Source organism: Mercenaria mercenaria, chromosome 11, assembly GCF_021730395.1.
Source record: "Mercenaria mercenaria strain notata chromosome 11, MADL_Memer_1, whole genome shotgun sequence".
NCBI classification, from domain to species: domain Eukaryota; kingdom Metazoa; phylum Mollusca; class Bivalvia; order Venerida; family Veneridae; genus Mercenaria; species Mercenaria mercenaria.
The window spans coordinates 37,899,783-37,918,386 of record NC_069371.1 but is presented as its reverse complement, the minus strand read 5'-3'; the positions used below and the strand labels follow the sequence as shown (position 1 = coordinate 37,918,386).

General features: G+C 35.8%; 1 protein-coding gene across 1 annotated transcript; it reads right to left on the bottom strand.

The window, feature by feature from the left end:
• Positions 1 to 1,399: 1,399 nt before the first annotated feature.
• Positions 1,400 to 16,730, bottom strand: LOC123532783 (sulfotransferase 4A1-like). The gene is made up of 7 exons (XM_045314358.2): positions 15,361 to 16,730; positions 12,413 to 12,541; positions 11,426 to 11,523; positions 9,879 to 10,008; positions 6,412 to 6,506; positions 2,429 to 2,615; positions 1,400 to 2,026 (listed from the first exon to the last, which is right to left on the bottom strand). Exons 1-7 carry the CDS (start codon positions 15,518 to 15,520, stop codon positions 1,920 to 1,922), a joined length of 906 nt encoding a protein of 301 aa, XP_045170293.1. The 5' UTR covers positions 15,521 to 16,730; the 3' UTR covers positions 1,400 to 1,919.
• Between the last annotated feature and the right edge of the window lie 1,874 nt (positions 16,731 to 18,604).

Below are 18,604 nucleotides of genomic sequence, written 5' to 3'. Positions count from 1 at the left end.
CATCCTATGAGGAATATGCTGAATTTTATATTAAACAAAATTTCGAAGCAGAACCCAACAACTTCAAATTAGGCGCATTCCACCTTAACTGATTAATATTTCTCAACTCATTATACAAATGACGTGTTTAACACTTTCCACACATGTTTTGTATCCAGTAACCGAAATACTTTCAACATAATCGTACTTGTATGTTATATAGACCTTTCGACTTGGAGCATTAATAGCAAGTACACCGCATATAAGGACACTCACCACATGTTTTCCTACATTTATATGTTGCTTTTTTCTTCGAATCATTACACACTACTACCTGAGAATTTTGTGATGTTCATGATTTTGTTACGCATGCGTGATTGTAACATTTCTTGCTTCGTTGGTAAATGTAAACATATCTGATATCATATTTAATATTACAAAAATATGTCTGAATTCATATTATTTCTACCTTACTTTATTCAAGGTATAGAAGTGTTTACACACGATAAGTGTATCATTGTCTATGAAATAAGAAGGCAGCAGTAAATTTCATATTTCAAGGTATAAATGCATAATGCTTTTAACAATATTCGTATTTCAATTCGATATTCTGTGACGCCAAAAGTCATTTGACAGATGAAAATATAGAGGATATTTGTTTGTTTTGAGTGAATATGGAATATATCTCACAGAGAAGTGATAAAACTTTAAATATTTTCACGAGCGCGTAGCGCGAGTGAAAATGTGAACATTTTCTCACTTCGAGGTGAGATATATTCAATATTCACGAAAAACAAACAAATTTTCTTTTTATTTTATGCTCAATTACGTTATGTGCATTTTGCAACAATTTTTAATCTCAGCGCGGGAAACAGACGCGCGTAAACAGACATGAGGTCAGACGTGTTGTAACGTTAGAAAGACGCACACAACATAAAGTTCCATTTTATTTTATTTTTTGCTGCATAACGTTCATTAAGTAAAACAATTTGAATCGAGAAATATACTATAAAGAACACAGTGCGACTACAATTTTCATCTTTATTTTATGCTAACTAATGAAATACTGTATTCTATCAGTTAAATATCTTTATATCTCATCACTCACACTATGAAAATATGAAATCTATATTTTCACACTGTGAGAGATATAGCTCCGCCCCCTCATACATTGTGTATGAATTTTAAATTATTTGCTCAAAACAGGATGAAAATTGAAGTCGCACTTTATTCTTTATAGTATATTTCTCGATTCAAATAATTTTACTTGATGAGAATTTCATAACGTTATGGACCAAAAAATAAAATAAAATGGAATTTTATGTTGTGTGCGTCTTTCTAACGTCACAACACGTCTGACGCCATGTCTGTTTACGCGCGTCTGTTTCCTGCGCTGAGATTAAAAATTGTTGCAAAATGCACATCATGCAACGTAATTGAGCATAAAATAAAAAGAAAATTTGTTTGTTTTTCGTGAATATGGAATATATCTTACCTCAAAGTGAGAAAATGTTCACATTTTCACTCGCGCTACGCGCTCGTGAAAATATTTGAAATTTTCTCACTTCTCAGTGAGATATATTCCATATTCACGAAAACAAACAAATATCCTCTATATACTTAATACACAAATCTGACTTCATGTTTTGAATATCTGAAAAAGAAACACTTCTGATCATTGTAAATTGTTGGATTTCTAAGTGATATATTTTCAAAAAATTACTTTGAACAGAAGTTTTTCAATTTAAAAAGTGACAATAATTAACGTCCGTCTTTTATGCTGTTGGTTTTTTCAGTGACAAAATTCAATGTTTCTCCCTGATAATGCTTTTTAAAGGATAATCCGGTTCTCACCACTTCAAAAATCAACGTTTTCCAATTCTATTTGTTAGAGGAATAAAGCGGACTTCACAGAGGCAAAATTTGTTACATATTCTTCTTTATGTTTGTTCGAAGAATAAACCGGACTTTTCAGTGACTTTGATCAGGCTATCTATCATTTTGCTCTGCTCTGGTGTCAACTTTTCATGCCAAGTACCAGGTCTTCCTGTAAAGAATACATTTTTGTCACCATTAGTTAAAAGGTTTAGAAGAGAGTTTATGTAAATCTATAGTCCATGTCCTTTGTTCATTTCCATTAATTTTTCTTAACTGTGACAACTGTTACAGTAAGTGACAATTACGTATAATATTATGTACAAAAATGACTTTCTAGCTTTTAACATTGCCTGGATGCCTATGTCTTAGAACTTTATAACCGAAATGCGATAAAACCGTTTATAACATTTTTACTTAATAAATCTTTGAAGAGGCGTGCTTCAAGATGGACATGAAAAATTATAAAAAGAATACAGATTGAAGGACATCTTTAATGTGGTAGCAATTTCCTAACTGACTATGTTAAGAAGTTGGCTTCGAATACGTATACTCGACAGCGGGTCCATTTTACCTTGATTTATAAATCTCCAGTCTGATTGGAAATTCATGTGTTTGAAGTCATTCCAGTATGACCCGTTTACCATAGGGTTATTCCTCATGTTGTCCACATGACAATGTTCAACTATTCTGTCTACATCTTTGCTACTTAGCTCTCTTCCCAAGAAATCCGCAATTTGTCTGATGGTAGAAGGTTTGTCCTGTTGAGATTATTATTATCTATTTGAGGTTTCATTAGCTTTAGATTTTACTGTAGTAGATACTTTTTTAATGACAATATTATAAAGATAAAACGATTCTAATAAGCTAATATTGAAAAATAAAGTTAGTTTTTCTTCTTAATAAGTGACACGTGCACCATTACATGTCTTTCACATCATCAACAACAGTATGAAATATGTAAAATGAAGATTATACCCATAGTTACAGATACATATTTAATAACTCACAAGAGTCGGGTTCTTTATGATTAGACATAATTACGTTGTCTAGCTTGAACACACGCACGGACTACTTTTACGATTTTGCTTGAACAACGTTGATTCAGGTAAGGATATTATTTTGAAATTGCTGGACAAAAACTGATTTATAGTCAGTTTTATATGTACATATGCATGGAATTTTATATTTGTATGTGACAGTTTCGTAGAAGTGACATTCCCAATCACGTGGGCATTCCTTCTAGGGAAAATACATTTAAAACAACACACTGAAGCTTCAATAGTCGTTTGTAAATACGTTTCTTATGATGAACCTAGACACTGGTTGTTTACAAGTCCTACTGAGAGGCGATGAACCTAAATTCGGAGCATATCTGAGGTTTTCAACGTTTGATTGAGCGATGTAGTATATATGCTATACTTTGCCCGTTTAAAAGGTGAGTTTATACATGATAGGATAACACCACACCCAAGTAGTACAGAATATGATTGCTTTCAGTAGGTGATCTCATAATAAAACAAGAGTGCAAGAATGTCACAATATACGCCCGTCACAGCAAATTTCTTTACTCTAGCACCTGTATTTGCAAATGGAATTTTAATTTTGTGGTTGTTTAGTAATAACTAAGTGTTTTGTTTTTCTAAGTCCTCAAAAAAACTCCTTACCAGGTAGAGATACCTTAAAATACACCTAAAATTGGAAAGTAACATCTATGTTGTACCACAGAAAAGTGGTCTTGGTTTTTCCCTACGGTCAATTATAAAAAAGTTACAATATAAGTTATTTATAGTAACAACTAAGGGAAGTTAATCTTAAAAAAAAAAAAAAAAAAAAAATCAAAAAAAAATATTGTAAGTCCTCACAAAAATCTTTACCAGGTAGAGACTGGTCAAAATACACCTCAAAATTGGATGTAGCATGCATGTTGTACTACAGAAAAGTGGTCTCTATTTTTCCCTACGACTAGTAATGAAAAAGTTACAATATAAGCTATTTATAGTAACAACAAAGGGAAGTAATTCGAAAGAAGGGAACTGCGCATGACACTTCGTCTCATGATGATGTATAATTGTGTCAAGTTACATCAAAATCCCTCCATGCATGAAGAAGAAATGCTTCGGACAAAGTCATTCTTGTATCTGACCTTTGGCCTCTAAGTGTGACCTTGACCTTAGACCTAGGGACCTGGTTCTTGCGCATGACACTACGTCTCGTGGTGGTGAACATTTGTGCCAAGTTATATCAAAATCCCTCTATGCATGAAGAAGAAATGCTCGGACAAGGTTTTCATTCTTGTATCCTTTGACCTCTAAGTGTGACCTTGACCTTAGACCTGGTTCTTGCGCATGACACTCCGCCTCATGGTGGTGAACATTTGTGCCAAGTTATATCAAAATCCCTCTATGCATGAAGAAGAAATGCTCCGGACAAAGTTTTCATTCTTGTATCCTTTGACCTCTAAGTGTGACCTTGACCTTAGACCTAGGGACCTGGTTCTTGCGCATGACACTCCTTCTCATGATGATGAACAATTGTGCCAACTTTCATCAAAATCCTCTATGCATGAAGAAGATATGGTCCGGACAAAGTCATTCTTGAATTTGACCTTTGACCTCTAAGTGTGACCTTGACCTTAGACCTAGGGACCTGGTTCTTGCGCATGACACTACGTCTCGTGGTGGTGAACATTTGTGCCAAGTTATATCAAAATCCCTCTATGCATGAAGAAGAAATGCTCCGGACAAGGTTTTCATTCTTGTATCCTTTGACCTCTAAGTGTGACCTTGACCTTAGACCTAGAGACCTGGTTCTTGCGCATGACACTCCGCCTCATGGTGGTGAACATTTGTGCCAAGTTATATCAAAATCCCTCTATGCATGAAGAAGAAATGCTCCGGACAAAGTTTTCATTCTTGTATCCTTTGACCTCTAAGTGTGACCTTGACCTTAGACCTAGGGACCTGGTTCTTGCGCATGACACTCCTTCTCATGATGATGAACAATTGTGCCAACTTTCATCAAAATCCCTCTATGCATGAAGAAGATATGGTCCGGACAAAGTCATTCTTGAATTTGACCTTTGACCTCTAAGTGTGACCTTGACCTTAGACCTAGGGACCTGGTTCTTGCGCATGACACTCCGTCTCATGATGGTGAACAACTGTGCCAAGTTTCATCAAAATCCCTTCATGCATGTAGAAGATATGCTCCGGACAAGGTCTGTGGACGCCGCCCGCCCGCCCGCCCGCCAGGGGCGTTCCCATAATACGTCCCGTTTTTCAAACGGGCGTATAAAAAGGTGTAAATAACGAATCTCGGTCAGAATATATTTTATTGAGTGTAAAGATACCGCCCAAACAATTAAACGGGTCGTATGCGTACGAGGAGTGCTTATTGAAATTATGATACTGACCTTATAACTTTATCGTACCTGATCGGAATTATGAATAGCACGGTCTGATTTTAACTTTCATAATGCCATCAAATGCAGATAATGCAGCTCCATGTGTACAAGGTACATGCGTGATATTGTGGAGCGAAATGTGGTTTTATAAAACCACTTTTTTGGTTTCATATTTCAATAATTTGTTTTGCACTGCAATAAGATTATGATTATTCCAAAATTATCAAGATATTAAAGTGCTTACTTTTTTGTATTTATAGGTCATTAGCTTTGTATCGGGAAATATGCACGAGTTCTGCAGCGGAAATATTGTGCGACTTTCGGGGCGCAGTATTCTTCCGCTAAAGAACGAGTGCATATTTCCAGATGCAAAGATAACCTTTTTATTACAAACTTACCTACACAAATGAATTTAATGTAAATATTGTGAATTTGTTCAATAGTCTGAGTAAAATTGACAATGCTGAACTAAATAGAAGAATTAATGCAAAGACACACATTAGATTAGGTCACGCCACTCGGTATGAAATTCAGGCGTCTGTGGATGGAAAAAAATATTGGCGTTTCTGGTACCATTGTAACTTAACGGGAAGAAGAAAGGAGTATGTAATAATTAACTTCATGACATCAACTTAAAACTACTGCTTATATATGATCCCGATCCGTTATGACAAGTTATGAGACTAGTATCATAACTTTCGGAACGACCCTCGTATTAATGTCAAAAGAAGACAGCAAAGATTCATTTCTTGAGAGAATATTTAAAAAACAATAATGATATCACATTGTCCCTGTTTGCGGCTTTCTGTCACTTTGTACTTTATAAAATGAAGTGGTTTATAGATCTATTCCATGAGGAAGCCACCCGACAAAAACATCGACATACATCCAATAGAAATAGTGATGTTGCAAAAAAACGCACCTACCCTAAAAGGAAAAATACTGTATATTATTTAGGGATATGTAGACAATAAGCATGTACATGCAAATTCATAAAATAGACAACAAAGATGATACAAACAGTAGGGCACCGCCTTGGGATGGTCAATGTCAGAACAACTGGTTAAATGCACACATTCTTACTCTTATTTCATTCCATGAACCAAAGTTACAGAACTTTTAGTGAAAACAGTTAAACTGAATAGAAATACCCGCACGATCTCTTCATATTTTAGAAACAAAATATTCCCATCATTTCTCCTTTCCCAGTATTCCAAGACATGTCTAGTCCAAGGGCAAGCGTATTCTAAGAAGAGATAAGAGAACATTATCGATAGTGTATGTATTATTCACATTCAAAGTTACATGTCTCTTGATATAATACATAGGCCTACATGTTTTTTTTTATTAAAGTTGCGTCTGTTGAATATCATGTATCAAAAGTTAACTTTACTAAAGCTAGTTTTGTATGAGTATCGATATTAAGTGCATTTTAAATTGACCTCAGTAGTGTTTTACTGTAAAATCAAAAATTTTCGCGAGGGTTCAATTTTTGCTATATTCGCGAGGTCCCACATCTCACGAAAATTAATCCTCGCGTAAATATTCACCATTACTATAATTCAAATTAAAGTAGGATACAATTTTTGCAATTTCGCGAATATTAAACCTCGCGACATACTCAAAAGTTCAAATTTGCGAAATTTTGACCAAGCGAAAATATGTGATTTTACAGTACTCATGCATAGTCTACAGAGGTACAATTTTTTACATATTTTGCGGTACATGAATATTTTTTGTATTTGAAAACATGATATTTATAACGAAAATCATTTTTGCTTTGTTTCAATTTACGTTTTTAGTTTCTAAAACATAAAACGACTTTTTAGGCATTTAAAAGTCGCCCCTAGCACCAAATACATAAAGTTTTGAATACATATAATCTTTATTGTAAAAGTTTGAACGTGAAAAATAGTGTATATATTTTCGCACATTAAATATATTGTCATAATTATTTATAATGCAGAGCTCTGATATTTGAAAAAGGTCTTTTGTTTTTTCTCTACTTAAATGTAACATTAATTTAAGATTAAAAAGTACAAATTTCAATCATCCTTCGAATATACAACATTCCGTACAAGTTAGAACAAACAAGAACCGACAAACAAATTAGATATAACCACACCGGGTATTCGACTACCTACTCGTGTGAGCAATACCGTCCTCGTGTGATTTATATACATGTAGGTGTACTGGATATTCACACCTAAAACAGATACTTATTCCATATCTTACTGAAGATTTGAAATGTTTTAGTATTGAATGTGTAAGATCATTTTTTAACTATATCCATTTCAAATTTCTATCTCATATGATATGAATAATTGTGAAAAAAATACGTTTTTTGTCGCGAAAATAAAGATATGTTAAGGCGATGTTATCTATTTTCATAAATAATGGTATTATTTAAGATTATATTAGAAACGTTTTGTTAAGAAAATGAAAAGCAGGCATTCTGTGTGTTAGCCATTGCTTTCGTTTCACAAAAAAGTGGAAGCACAGTAAAATTAGAGCGTTTTTTTTTCGAAGACATTATGAAGAAAAAAGGATACCTCTGACGATGAAAATGATACCATCCTCGTTGTTTCTGTCAATCGAGCGGACATTTCATTTACGCAGACCCCTTTTCTAAAATATAGCGATAATATGCAATGACCAACCAAGTTAAAGATAAAACTTGGGTCTTCTATACCCTTCAGCTACAGGAAGCAGCCTATCCGAAGAAAACTTCTTCTCGCATAATTGGTTCAAATTTGCTACCAAGATCCATCCATATAGACCCATTCTTGTGTGTACTTACCAATTAAATTGCGATTTCAGAAGCAGCAAAGTCTGTCAGTACGTGTTGTCTTGTCTTGTTTAAAATATTCACCCATCAAGGAGAAGACATGAATTCGGCTGTTCCACGAATATTTCATTGCAGCGGTGTCTACAGATAGTAGGCCATTGCCTATAGACATTGTGACGCTTCCTTACTAGGGCTGTAAATTTGCCTTCCCTTTTGTTAATGTCTGCTACTCGAATTTTGGCCAGGATTGGGGGGGGGGGGGGGGGGGGGTCCCTATCAGAACCGAAGAGACCCAGGACCGTAGGCCCTTCAGAAATTGAAATTGAGAAATTGAGACCGACTGTAACAACAATGTTTCATTGTTACCCCCTCTAGTAGGTTTGCAGGTTTGTTGAACACATTCAAGCCTCAAGAAATTTGCTAATTATCAAAATGTTGAAAATCGGACCTAAAATGGTGGGAAATGAAAAACGGAAAACGACGAGAAATTTTGATGAAACTATATACTTTTTGCAGTTTGGCGGGCCCCATTGACAAAAATCCTGGATCATCCCTATGCTTGTTCTGAGTAACTATTTGTATATTATTTCAATAAGTTATTACAGCTCGTCTGATACTTTAACTTTATAAAAATATCATCTTACCTGTTTTGGCGTCTGTCGTCATGTTGTTAATACATGTATTGCAAATGTTGATTATGAATCTAAGGGGAGTAAGTTAAAGTATGGACAAACCAATCTGTATATATTGTATGCACTTGTAAATAAGTGCGTAATGAGCATTGCCTTAATGGAGGGTGAGGCGAATATTATCCGATAAGATGTAAGGCAAATTGATGAAGCCGAAGCCTCTCCCTATACGCATACATGTGCAGATCAGTCCGAATTCCCTTTCTGGAAGAAAAGGAAGGTCTTACCGTACGCACAGGTGCACGGTGCGTCCACAAATTTTGTCGTTTTTAGAAAGAAACTGAAGGAGAAAAAGGGGAAGAAATTCAAGAAGACGAGAGGATAGAATGTGTAGGAGTAGAGGGTGTGTGTTAGGGTTAGGGAAGTCTTAATATTGGTGAAACACTGCCAACACGGTCCACTCTCACTTTTTTACATCTTAAAAGTTAACATTCTAATCATAGAGATATACTAAAGGTCGGGTTTCACATGATGTACTCCATCATCTAGTTCTTATAAATTACCAAGCTCCTCACAGCGGTACCTTCCACTGCGTTCATTTAGTGTACCGTAAGGGGAGGTAATCGTTGCGGGGAGTTTTACAAATATTCATTGACATAACGAGGACGTTATCTATGTGCAAACGGGTAGGTATCTTTGTTTATTTTCATCCATCGTCAGAGGTATCATCAAATACAGCGACAGGGTGCATATAATTGAAATTTTATCATCAAAAATAAATTGCATGTATAGGATCCATACCTACTGTAGTTGAGTATGTATAGTTCTACCAAGGAGAGTGGCAAATTCAGTTATCTGAACTTTGAACAAAGAAAATACGTCTCAAAACGTCAAAATACACGAATTTCGATATATTTCTTCAAATTTTATAGTCATATCAATATTATTGATGACTAATGTTAGTGCATTGCCTCGGACGAATCTGTCTATAGAATGTTCAACATCCTTAAATATGTGTCATACGTTGGCATTGCTTTTATTTACCCTAAACAGCCTACATGTATATAAATCATACGAGGACGGTATCGCTCACACTAGTAGGTAGCCGAATACCCGGTGTGATACTGTCCTCTCGATTCTTTATTAACTTAAGTTATATAGAACTCGTACAGAATGAATGTCACTGTAGAAATATGCCTACCTGTTCCATTGACAAAACCGTCAATGAATTGATCAAATGTTTTATGTTCTTCCACAAGCTCACTGCCGTATACACCGAGTTTATAGAAAGATGTTGCGACGTCTTTAGGATTCCTGGCAATGTATATAATCTGCAAAACAGTTAATAAAGCAAAATGCATTAAGGTGTCACAGAATGACAACAGGTGCATTATTTGCCATTGTTTCACACAAATGTGCAGAGTGAAGTAACAATAATACACATTCATAGGAAGTTTTTGAGTTCTTTTATTTCTTTTTTTTTTGTAGTGTGATTCTTTTTGTCACACACACACATAAAAAACGAGGAGCGCCGAACTAAGACAAAATATTCTTGCAGACTGCCATGCATTGCTACATAGCAGAGCGCACTAGAAGATAAACATATTTTTTTCTGTTTGAGACCAAATTATCCGAAACAGTTAAAACATAAATTAACTAGACAAAGATGTCTAAACATCTGGTTAATGTTAATTATAATGGAAATTAGTGTAGGTATTAATGCACTTACAGAATGTTGACTTAGCGGCTACTGTAAACAACCTCAAGGATTAGCAATTAATTGAAACTGCATAGCGCCAGCAAATAGATCGCAAGTTTATATTCATACTAACAGTTTATTTTTATGCTGAAATATATTTTATAATAACGGGACAACGAACGAAGAGCTGAGTGATCTTCAGTAATGAGAATAATGTATTAAACTAAAAACCTTTAACCTGCTGGCGGCACATGATTCTGCCTTTGCGGCCAGTGCAGACCAAGATCAGCCTGCACATCCGAGTAGTCTGATCATGGTCTGCACTGTTCGCTATTCAGTCAGTAAATTTTCAGTGAAGAACCCTTCGAATAATAAATGGTTTTGCCCAAATTGAATTATGGACCAGTCAATTTTAGGAATTTAGCATGGTAAGGGTTAAGAGATATTCTTGATTACAGATATTGCTGATAAACCGCGGACCTAGTCAATCAGTTGCCGTCATTTTTTAATTACAAACCATTGCTTTGGTTATATCCAAAATATAAGAATATTATTATCTTTCCACTACACTTTGTTTGTAGCGGGCCTACTTTGCAATGCTCTGGTGTGTATTTGTTGTGCTCTTTGCTTCCAGAAAATCTGCTCTTACCTTTTAAGTAAGTATTGCAAATAAACCATACGCTTGATATAGGTCATTGCTTGGATACATGTGTACAAAATACTAAAATATTTTCAAAATAAATAAATTACGAACAGATATCTTGTTTGCTTATGTGCTTGGTTAAAAATGATTTATATATGAGCTGTGCCATGAGAAAACCAACATAGTGGGTTTGCGACCAGCATGGATCCAGACCAGCCTGCGCATTCTGGTCAGGATCCATGCTGTTCGCTTTTAAAGCCTACTGTAATTAGAGAAACCGTTAGCGAACAGCATGGATCCTGACCAGACTGCGCGGATCGCAGGCTGGTCTGGATCCATGCTGGTCGCAAAGCCACTATGTTGGTTTTCCCATAGCACGGCTCATATATGATAACTTTAACATTACCCGTCCTTTTCCTTCTCGGAGCTGCCTCGGCAAAAGAAAATGATGTAAGTGCGACTTTATCATTCGAGGTGACCTCATATCTTTTATAGGTTGAATGCCTGGAAGTAAACTATGATATACAACGGTACACCACTACGTCAAAGTTTCTTTCCTAAAACATAATGGCAGACTGTTGTGTCCACTTCGATTTGCTCGAAATGACTTAAATACACGGTCTTTTGATACACAACGTGTCACGTAGAATAATGTGAACATTGATCATTTTTATTAATAATATTTTCCTTAGTGTGTCTGGGAACAAAACAATATGTTATCATAATACAGTGATACCAATTTAGATAACAATAGGTAAAGTGTACTTCTATCAAAAGTTTTAGATAGTAGTGTAGTTAAACATCAGATACAATGCATACAAATGTTTGATATCTAAAACTGAGCCGCACTATAAGAAAACAAACATAGTGCATTTGCGACCAGCATGAATCCAGACCAGCCTGCGAATCCGCGCAGTCTGGTGAGGATCCATGCTGTTCGCATTCAATGCCTATTGCAATTAGAGAAACCGTTAGCGAACAGCATGGATCCTGACCAGACTGCGCGGATGCGCAGCTCGTCTGGATCCGTGCTCACCGCAAATGCACTACAAATGTATGTTGGTTTTCTCATGGTGCGGCTTAAATGATGAGTGGCATTATATATCCTTCTTAGTCTTAGTGTATAAGAATTATGAGGTGCGAATATATTCCGTTTTTCTCTACCTACCTATCTTTCTGTCGTGGTGAAAAACATCCAATTATTGAACGTGCCATCTGGGTGTATAACACAAACACCAGTATGTTGAAATTATTTATGCATGTACATGTATATAATTCTTCATGTGACATATAATAGGGTTATGATATGGATATTTTAATTACAACTAAAATTGCATTCTTTGTATTCTACTCACATCATATTCATTAAGTAAATTTATCTCATTTAGTTTACCTTTGAAGTAAGGGTACCTATCATCTTTAAAGTCAATTATCGGAAATCGTTCGTCCAGCTGCATACGTTTCGCTGTTTCGAAGTCTAATGTTTGAATCAGATATACCATTTCTTGTGTTAGAGTTGTCCCTGAAATTTGGATTTAGTGAGTCACACGCGTACGCACAAAACATTGTCTGTTGTAGAGGGGCTTTCAAAGAATATATATATTTTATGTTTGAAGGAAACCGTAAGACTATTTTTACTGCCATTGTTATCATTCAAGATAAAATATATGAGCCGTACCATGAGAAAACCAACATAGTGCATTTGCTTGTAAAACGGTTTCTCTAACTGCAATAGGCTTTGAATGCGAACAGCATGGATCCTGACCAGACTGGTCTGGATCCATGCTGGTCGCAAATGTACTATGTTGGTTTTCTCATTGTGCGGCTCAATTATGTGGTAACTTCAAGGACATCAAATTTAGATACGTAGTTACATGTCTGTCATAAACAAATTATTCAACTCCGTTGTAAAGATTGAGGTAGTTGCATTTTAACAAAGTAATGAAAATTTGGTTATTTTTCAATAGTTTCTATTCCAAAATCCATTATACTTCTGCTTAAAATAATTAAGGTTAAAAACAAATGGGTAAATATCGCATTACTCAGTTGTAGAAAACAGAACGGCCATGAATACGCTGGTACTAAATTGAAATGCCAATTAAGGTAGTGGACATAATGTCAATCGACAATCTCCGTGATATTCTCGTCTGTTATTTCGGCATTTTTCATTAAGGTCATGCGAGCAATGATGTCCGTTGCAAATGGAGAATGCCGACATTACATAAGGAAATTAACGTAATCCAACGGAAATAACCGATTGTCATTACGAGTGCAATACCAGTTAAGAAGTTAACAGGTCTGATTTGTAGCTCGACTATTCAAAAATTGGTAGAGCTATTGGACTCACCCATGCGTTGGCGTCCGCGTCTGCGTCAGCGTTCGGGTCGGCGTCGGCGTCCCGATTTGGTTAAGTTTTTGTATGTAAGCTGGTATGTCAGTAACCACTTGTGAGAATGGATTGAAATTTCACACACTTATTCACTGTGACAAACTTACTTACATTGCAAAGGTTCAATAGCTCTACTTTGCTTTTTTACAAAAGTATGCCCCTTTTTCGACTTAGAAATGTTTTATATGTAATCTGGTATCTCAAGACCAACTAATGGGAATGGATTGAGTTCACTGTGATGATCTGACATGCAGTGCACAGGTTTTATAACTCTGCTTTGCATTTTTACAATATTATGGTCCTTTTTCGACTCAGCTGGTTTTGGTTAAGTTTTTATATGTAAGCAGGTATCTCAGTACCCACTGATGGGAATGGATTGAAACTTCATCTACTTGTTCACTGTGATGATCAGGCATGCAGTGCACAGGTTTTATAATTCTACTTTGCATTTTTACAATATTATGGTCCTTTTTCGACTCAGCTGGTTTTGGTTAAGTTTTTGTATGTAAGCAGGTATCTCAGTACCCACTGATGGGAATGGATTGAAACTTCATCTACTTGTTCACTGTGATGATCAGGCATGCAGTGCACAGGTTTTATAACTCTGCTTTGCATTTTTACAATATTATGGTCCTTTTTCGACTCAGCTGGTTTTGGTTAAGTTTTTGTATGTAAGCAGGTATCTCAGTACCCACTGATGGGAATGGATTGAAACTTCATCCACTTGTTCACTGTGATGATCAGGCATGCAGTGCACAGGTTTTATAACTCTGCTTTGCATTTTTACAATATTATGGTCCTTTTTCAACTCAGCTGGTTTTGGTTAAGTTTTTGTATGTAAGCTGGTATCTCAGTACCCACTGATGGGAATGGATTGAAACTTCATCTACTTGTTCACTGTGATGATCAGGCATGCAGTGCACAGGTTTTATAACTCTGCTTTGCATTTTTACAATATTATGGTCCTTTTTCGACTCAGCTGGTTTTGGTTAAGTTTTTGTATGTAAGCTGGTATCTCAGTACCCACTGATGGGAATGGATTGAAACTTCATCTACTTGTTCACTGTGATGATCAGGCATGCAGTGCACAGGTTTTATAACTCTGCTTTGCATTTTTACAATATTATGGTCACTTTTCGACTCAGCTGGTTTTGGTTAAGTTTTTGTATGTAAGCTGGTATCTCAGTACCCACTGATGGGAATGGATTGAAACTTCATCTACTTGTTCACTGTGATGATCAGGCATGCAGTGCACAGGTTTTATAACTCTACTTTGCATTTTTACAATATTATGGTCCTTTTTCGACTCAGCTGGTTTTGGTTAAGTTTTTTTATATGTAAGCTGGTATCTCAGTACCCACTGATGGGAATGGATTGAAACTTCATCTACTTGTTCACTGTGATGATCAGGCATGCAGTGCACAGGTTTTATAACTCTACTTTGCATTTTTACAATATTATGGTCCTTTTTCGACTCAGCTGGTTTTGGTTAAGTTTTTGTATGTAAGCTGGTATCTCAGTACCCACTGATGGGAATGGATTGAAACTTCATCCACTTGTTCACTGTGATGATCAGGCATGCAGTGCACAGGTTTTATAACTCTACTTTGCATTTTTACAATATTATGGTCCTTTTTTCGACTCAGCTGGTTTTGGTTAAGTTTTTGTATGTAAGCTGGTATCTCAGGGTTCCATAATCCTGTTTTGCAATTTTACAAAATTATGCCCCCTTTTCGACTTTAATATTCATTCAATTGACAAGACTGTTGAATAGTCGAGCATTGCTGTCTTCCGACAGCTCTTGTTTTTACCTACGCTTACTTTTAAACCAAACCCTTACATACGATTCATTTTTTAAGAAAAGAAACGCAGACATAGGGGAAAGATTTGATATGCATGTATTATTGCAACTACTAAGGGGTCCACGGTCAAGATACATTATATAAACATACCTGATCTTGGAAACGTGCAGACCCAAACATCATCTTCTCTTGTGTCCATCTCTTCAATTTCCTCAATTTCATTTTCCATCATAACAATGGCTTTATAGACTTTTCTCTTCATTTTTATATTAGGTTTTTGAGCATCCGAAGAATTTTCATTCTGAGCCATTTTTACTTACTTCAAGTAGTACGTAAAGCTTTAAATATCATAACTTTATTCCGTCACCGAAAGTTCTATTACCTTCACTCCATGAACAAATTTATATTAAGAGAAAATTATGTAGACACACGCAGTACAAGTTAACTTAATATATAAAAGTGGTAGTATACACCTTATTGTATATCTCATTGTCGATGCTGTTAGATATGCGCAATCTTATTCAGCTATTAACAAAATGTGAAAATTTACTTTACTTCTAACAAACCAAACATTTGTCTAACATTTGTTTGACAGAGGTACTTGCTGTGTAGACAAAGTACTTTATTCAGGATTAACTTGCTTCATTAATAACTTCACATTTTGATGAAAATACATAATAATTATAGAAGATCACAATGAAATTTAGAAGTGTTTATCAGACTGATTTCAATGTCTGCCAAATTCAGAAAGCTATTTTTTTCACAGTAAATATTTTAAAATTGAACAATGACCTCAGATAGCAGCATTCTTCGTAAATTTAGTTCATACACGCACTAGTTTCGGTAATTACCGAAGAATGCCGATATTACATACGTAAAAATTACGGGTCCACTAGTCACTCGTTGGCTTAATAACGATTCGATACATTTTTGTGCTGTTTGATTACAACCAAACATGATCTTGTCATAATGTCTCAGTTTAGAACCACATTTTATGCATGGCATTATTGACGTCTCATCGAAATATTATTTGGCGCCATACAGACGCCAAGAAAGAGTGCTACAACATTTGATAAAAAAACACGGTGTTACACTAAAGGTCGATCCACACCTTTAGGACCGAAATGCAGAATTTCTTATTCCATGAGACGTGTAACTCTTAAAACAAGATCACGCTGACGATACTTGGCGCCATACATGCACCAAGAATTATTGCTTCCCTGTTAATTAACTTTTTGAAAATAATATTTAGCAGAACAATGTTTTTCATATGACTGAACACTCCAGACCGGTTATAATATTGTTAATTTGAAAATTAATGATTTTGCTGTTTCGTTGTTTAAAATGAGACGGGGTGGTGGGGGTCTTGTTTACAGTAATGTGATTGAAACGATATCGCAGTTGTAATGAAGTGGAAACTGACTTTAATGAAACTGTAATCTAGACTTCATCATATTTTAAAATTACATTTGCATGTATTTCCTCTCAATAAAACAGCTCAGAGGCATTTGACATTTCTTCTTTAAATCTAAATTGCATCTGTTAGATGGTCTTTGAGACATATTTCCAAGTGCTTTTAGGATAACTCTCAAAAATGACAAATGTTGAACAGTAGCTTCACAACCGCGTACTTCAAACATTTGCGAGGACAATCTTTGAATATTTTACATAGAGTTTGAAATATATTTAAAGCAGTGTAGCCGGGACTTCACACCAATTTTCACATCATTTAGAAATTAACAGCATAACAGATGCTTCCATTTTGCAGAAGAACCGTGCAAGCTTAGTTGTCTTCATTGATAAAACAGCCAAAACATCACAGTTTCTTGGTAGTTCATGTAGATCTACAAAATCGGTTGGTTGTAGACACTGCAATCAATATTCGTTGTGGTTGTGAGCATTCCATACTTGTATTGTGTTTAGTACTTGACAACAGAAACAGACGTACATTTGTGTCGGACATAAAAAGTGTTTCGTTTTTGCTCTTGCAAAGTATAAAGTTACACCGACACAATGTATGACATATGGAAAGTTTTGCAGGGTTTGAAGAAGGAGAAAGACCCAATGTGCTCTCCATGCATTGTTTCAAGCATCGGTGGGCACCTGGCTAGTATCACCGACCTTCCGTAAGTCAGCTACATGTAGATGGCTTTCTCACATTAAGAAATCAACATCCTAAGCAAGGTTTAACACTCATATCGATGAGGGACAAGTGATTCGAAGTGAGCGAGTATAACCACTCGGCCACGGAGGTCCATACATAGAAATTGTGTAGAACATGTCAGAATAGTACTTCAGATGTTAAACTAGCAAAATAATGTATTTACCTTTGATGGAGGGAATTCGCAGTAGGGTATGCTCGTATGAACATCTCCTTAGAACCTGTTAGGGAGTACCGGGGAGGGTATCTCTGTCGAAAAAAATCTATTTGCTTCTTATTGAAAAAGCATTTTCACTGATATATTCATCGTTTATCTTCAGATAAGTTTATTCTTAGTTTATTGTATGTATTTGTATAGGTTGGTGTGGCCCTTATAAACAGGGACCCTCACCGCTGTATTCATGAATCTTGCAACATCGAGTCGTAATAATGAAATGAATGAACTAGCACGCTGAAAAGTGCTATTCAAATATTCCAAATTTAAATGTAAACACAAAGTCACCGTATCCGAATGTTCAAACGAAGTAAGGATAATTATATTAAAGTTCAGCACAACCACACTAATGCATCAAGCACCACCACAATCCGGTAATATTACAAGTCAAATGGTTTATCGCGGCCAGAAATTTGTACAAACCGGACAGAAGTTGCGAAATTGTCATTTGTGCAGGAATGAAGCGTTTACCATAATGTCCGGTACTGGACAGGTATAGTGACCATGCACGGACACAGCCAATTTTCTCAGAGGGGGTCCGATCCCCTGCCCCCACCCCCACCCACCCTGGAAATTCTGCAATTTGGCACTTCATTTTTTGCATTCTGGGACAGTTTTATGGACTAACCTGCTAAATTTGCGAAAAGGATAAAATCAAGCTTTCTTGAAGGTAAAATTCTTAGTTTCTTTTAGATAAATAATATGAATTATGTCGGGGTCGTATGTAGCAGCAGCCGCATATACTTTACATGCAGTCCTAATGTTGCCTTTTTCGAAAAACATTTTCTTTCCTTCTTGTCTTCTTTCCTTTTTTAAAGATTTTCCAGAGGGGGTCCGGACCCCCGGTCCCCACCCCCCATCTGGATCCGCGCATGGTGAGGCCGCGATCAATAATACAAAATTCATTCAGAATTAACAGTTCTATCAATTCTGTATTCACTATATTATTCAAGAACTTTAAAGGTGAACTTACGTTTTTAAAGGTGTAGCAAAACTGTATGTTCTTTTACTAAAATGAT

What these genes read in the sequence shown, in the direction of transcription:
- LOC123532783 (XM_045314358.2), bottom strand. Translation starts at nt 15,520, where the DNA reads ATGGCTCAGAATGAAAATTCTTCGGATGCTCAAAAACCTAATATAAAA. An exon ending in TCCGAGAAGGAAAAGGACGG is followed by an intron (nt 10,009 to 11,425) that starts GTAATGTTAAAG and finishes ACTGTTTTGCAG; the next exon opens with ATTATATACATTGCCAGGAA. An exon ending in AATATGAAGAGATCGTGCGG is followed by an intron (nt 2,616 to 6,411) that starts GTATTTCTATTC and finishes TAATCTCAACAG; the next exon opens with GACAAACCTTCTACCATCAG.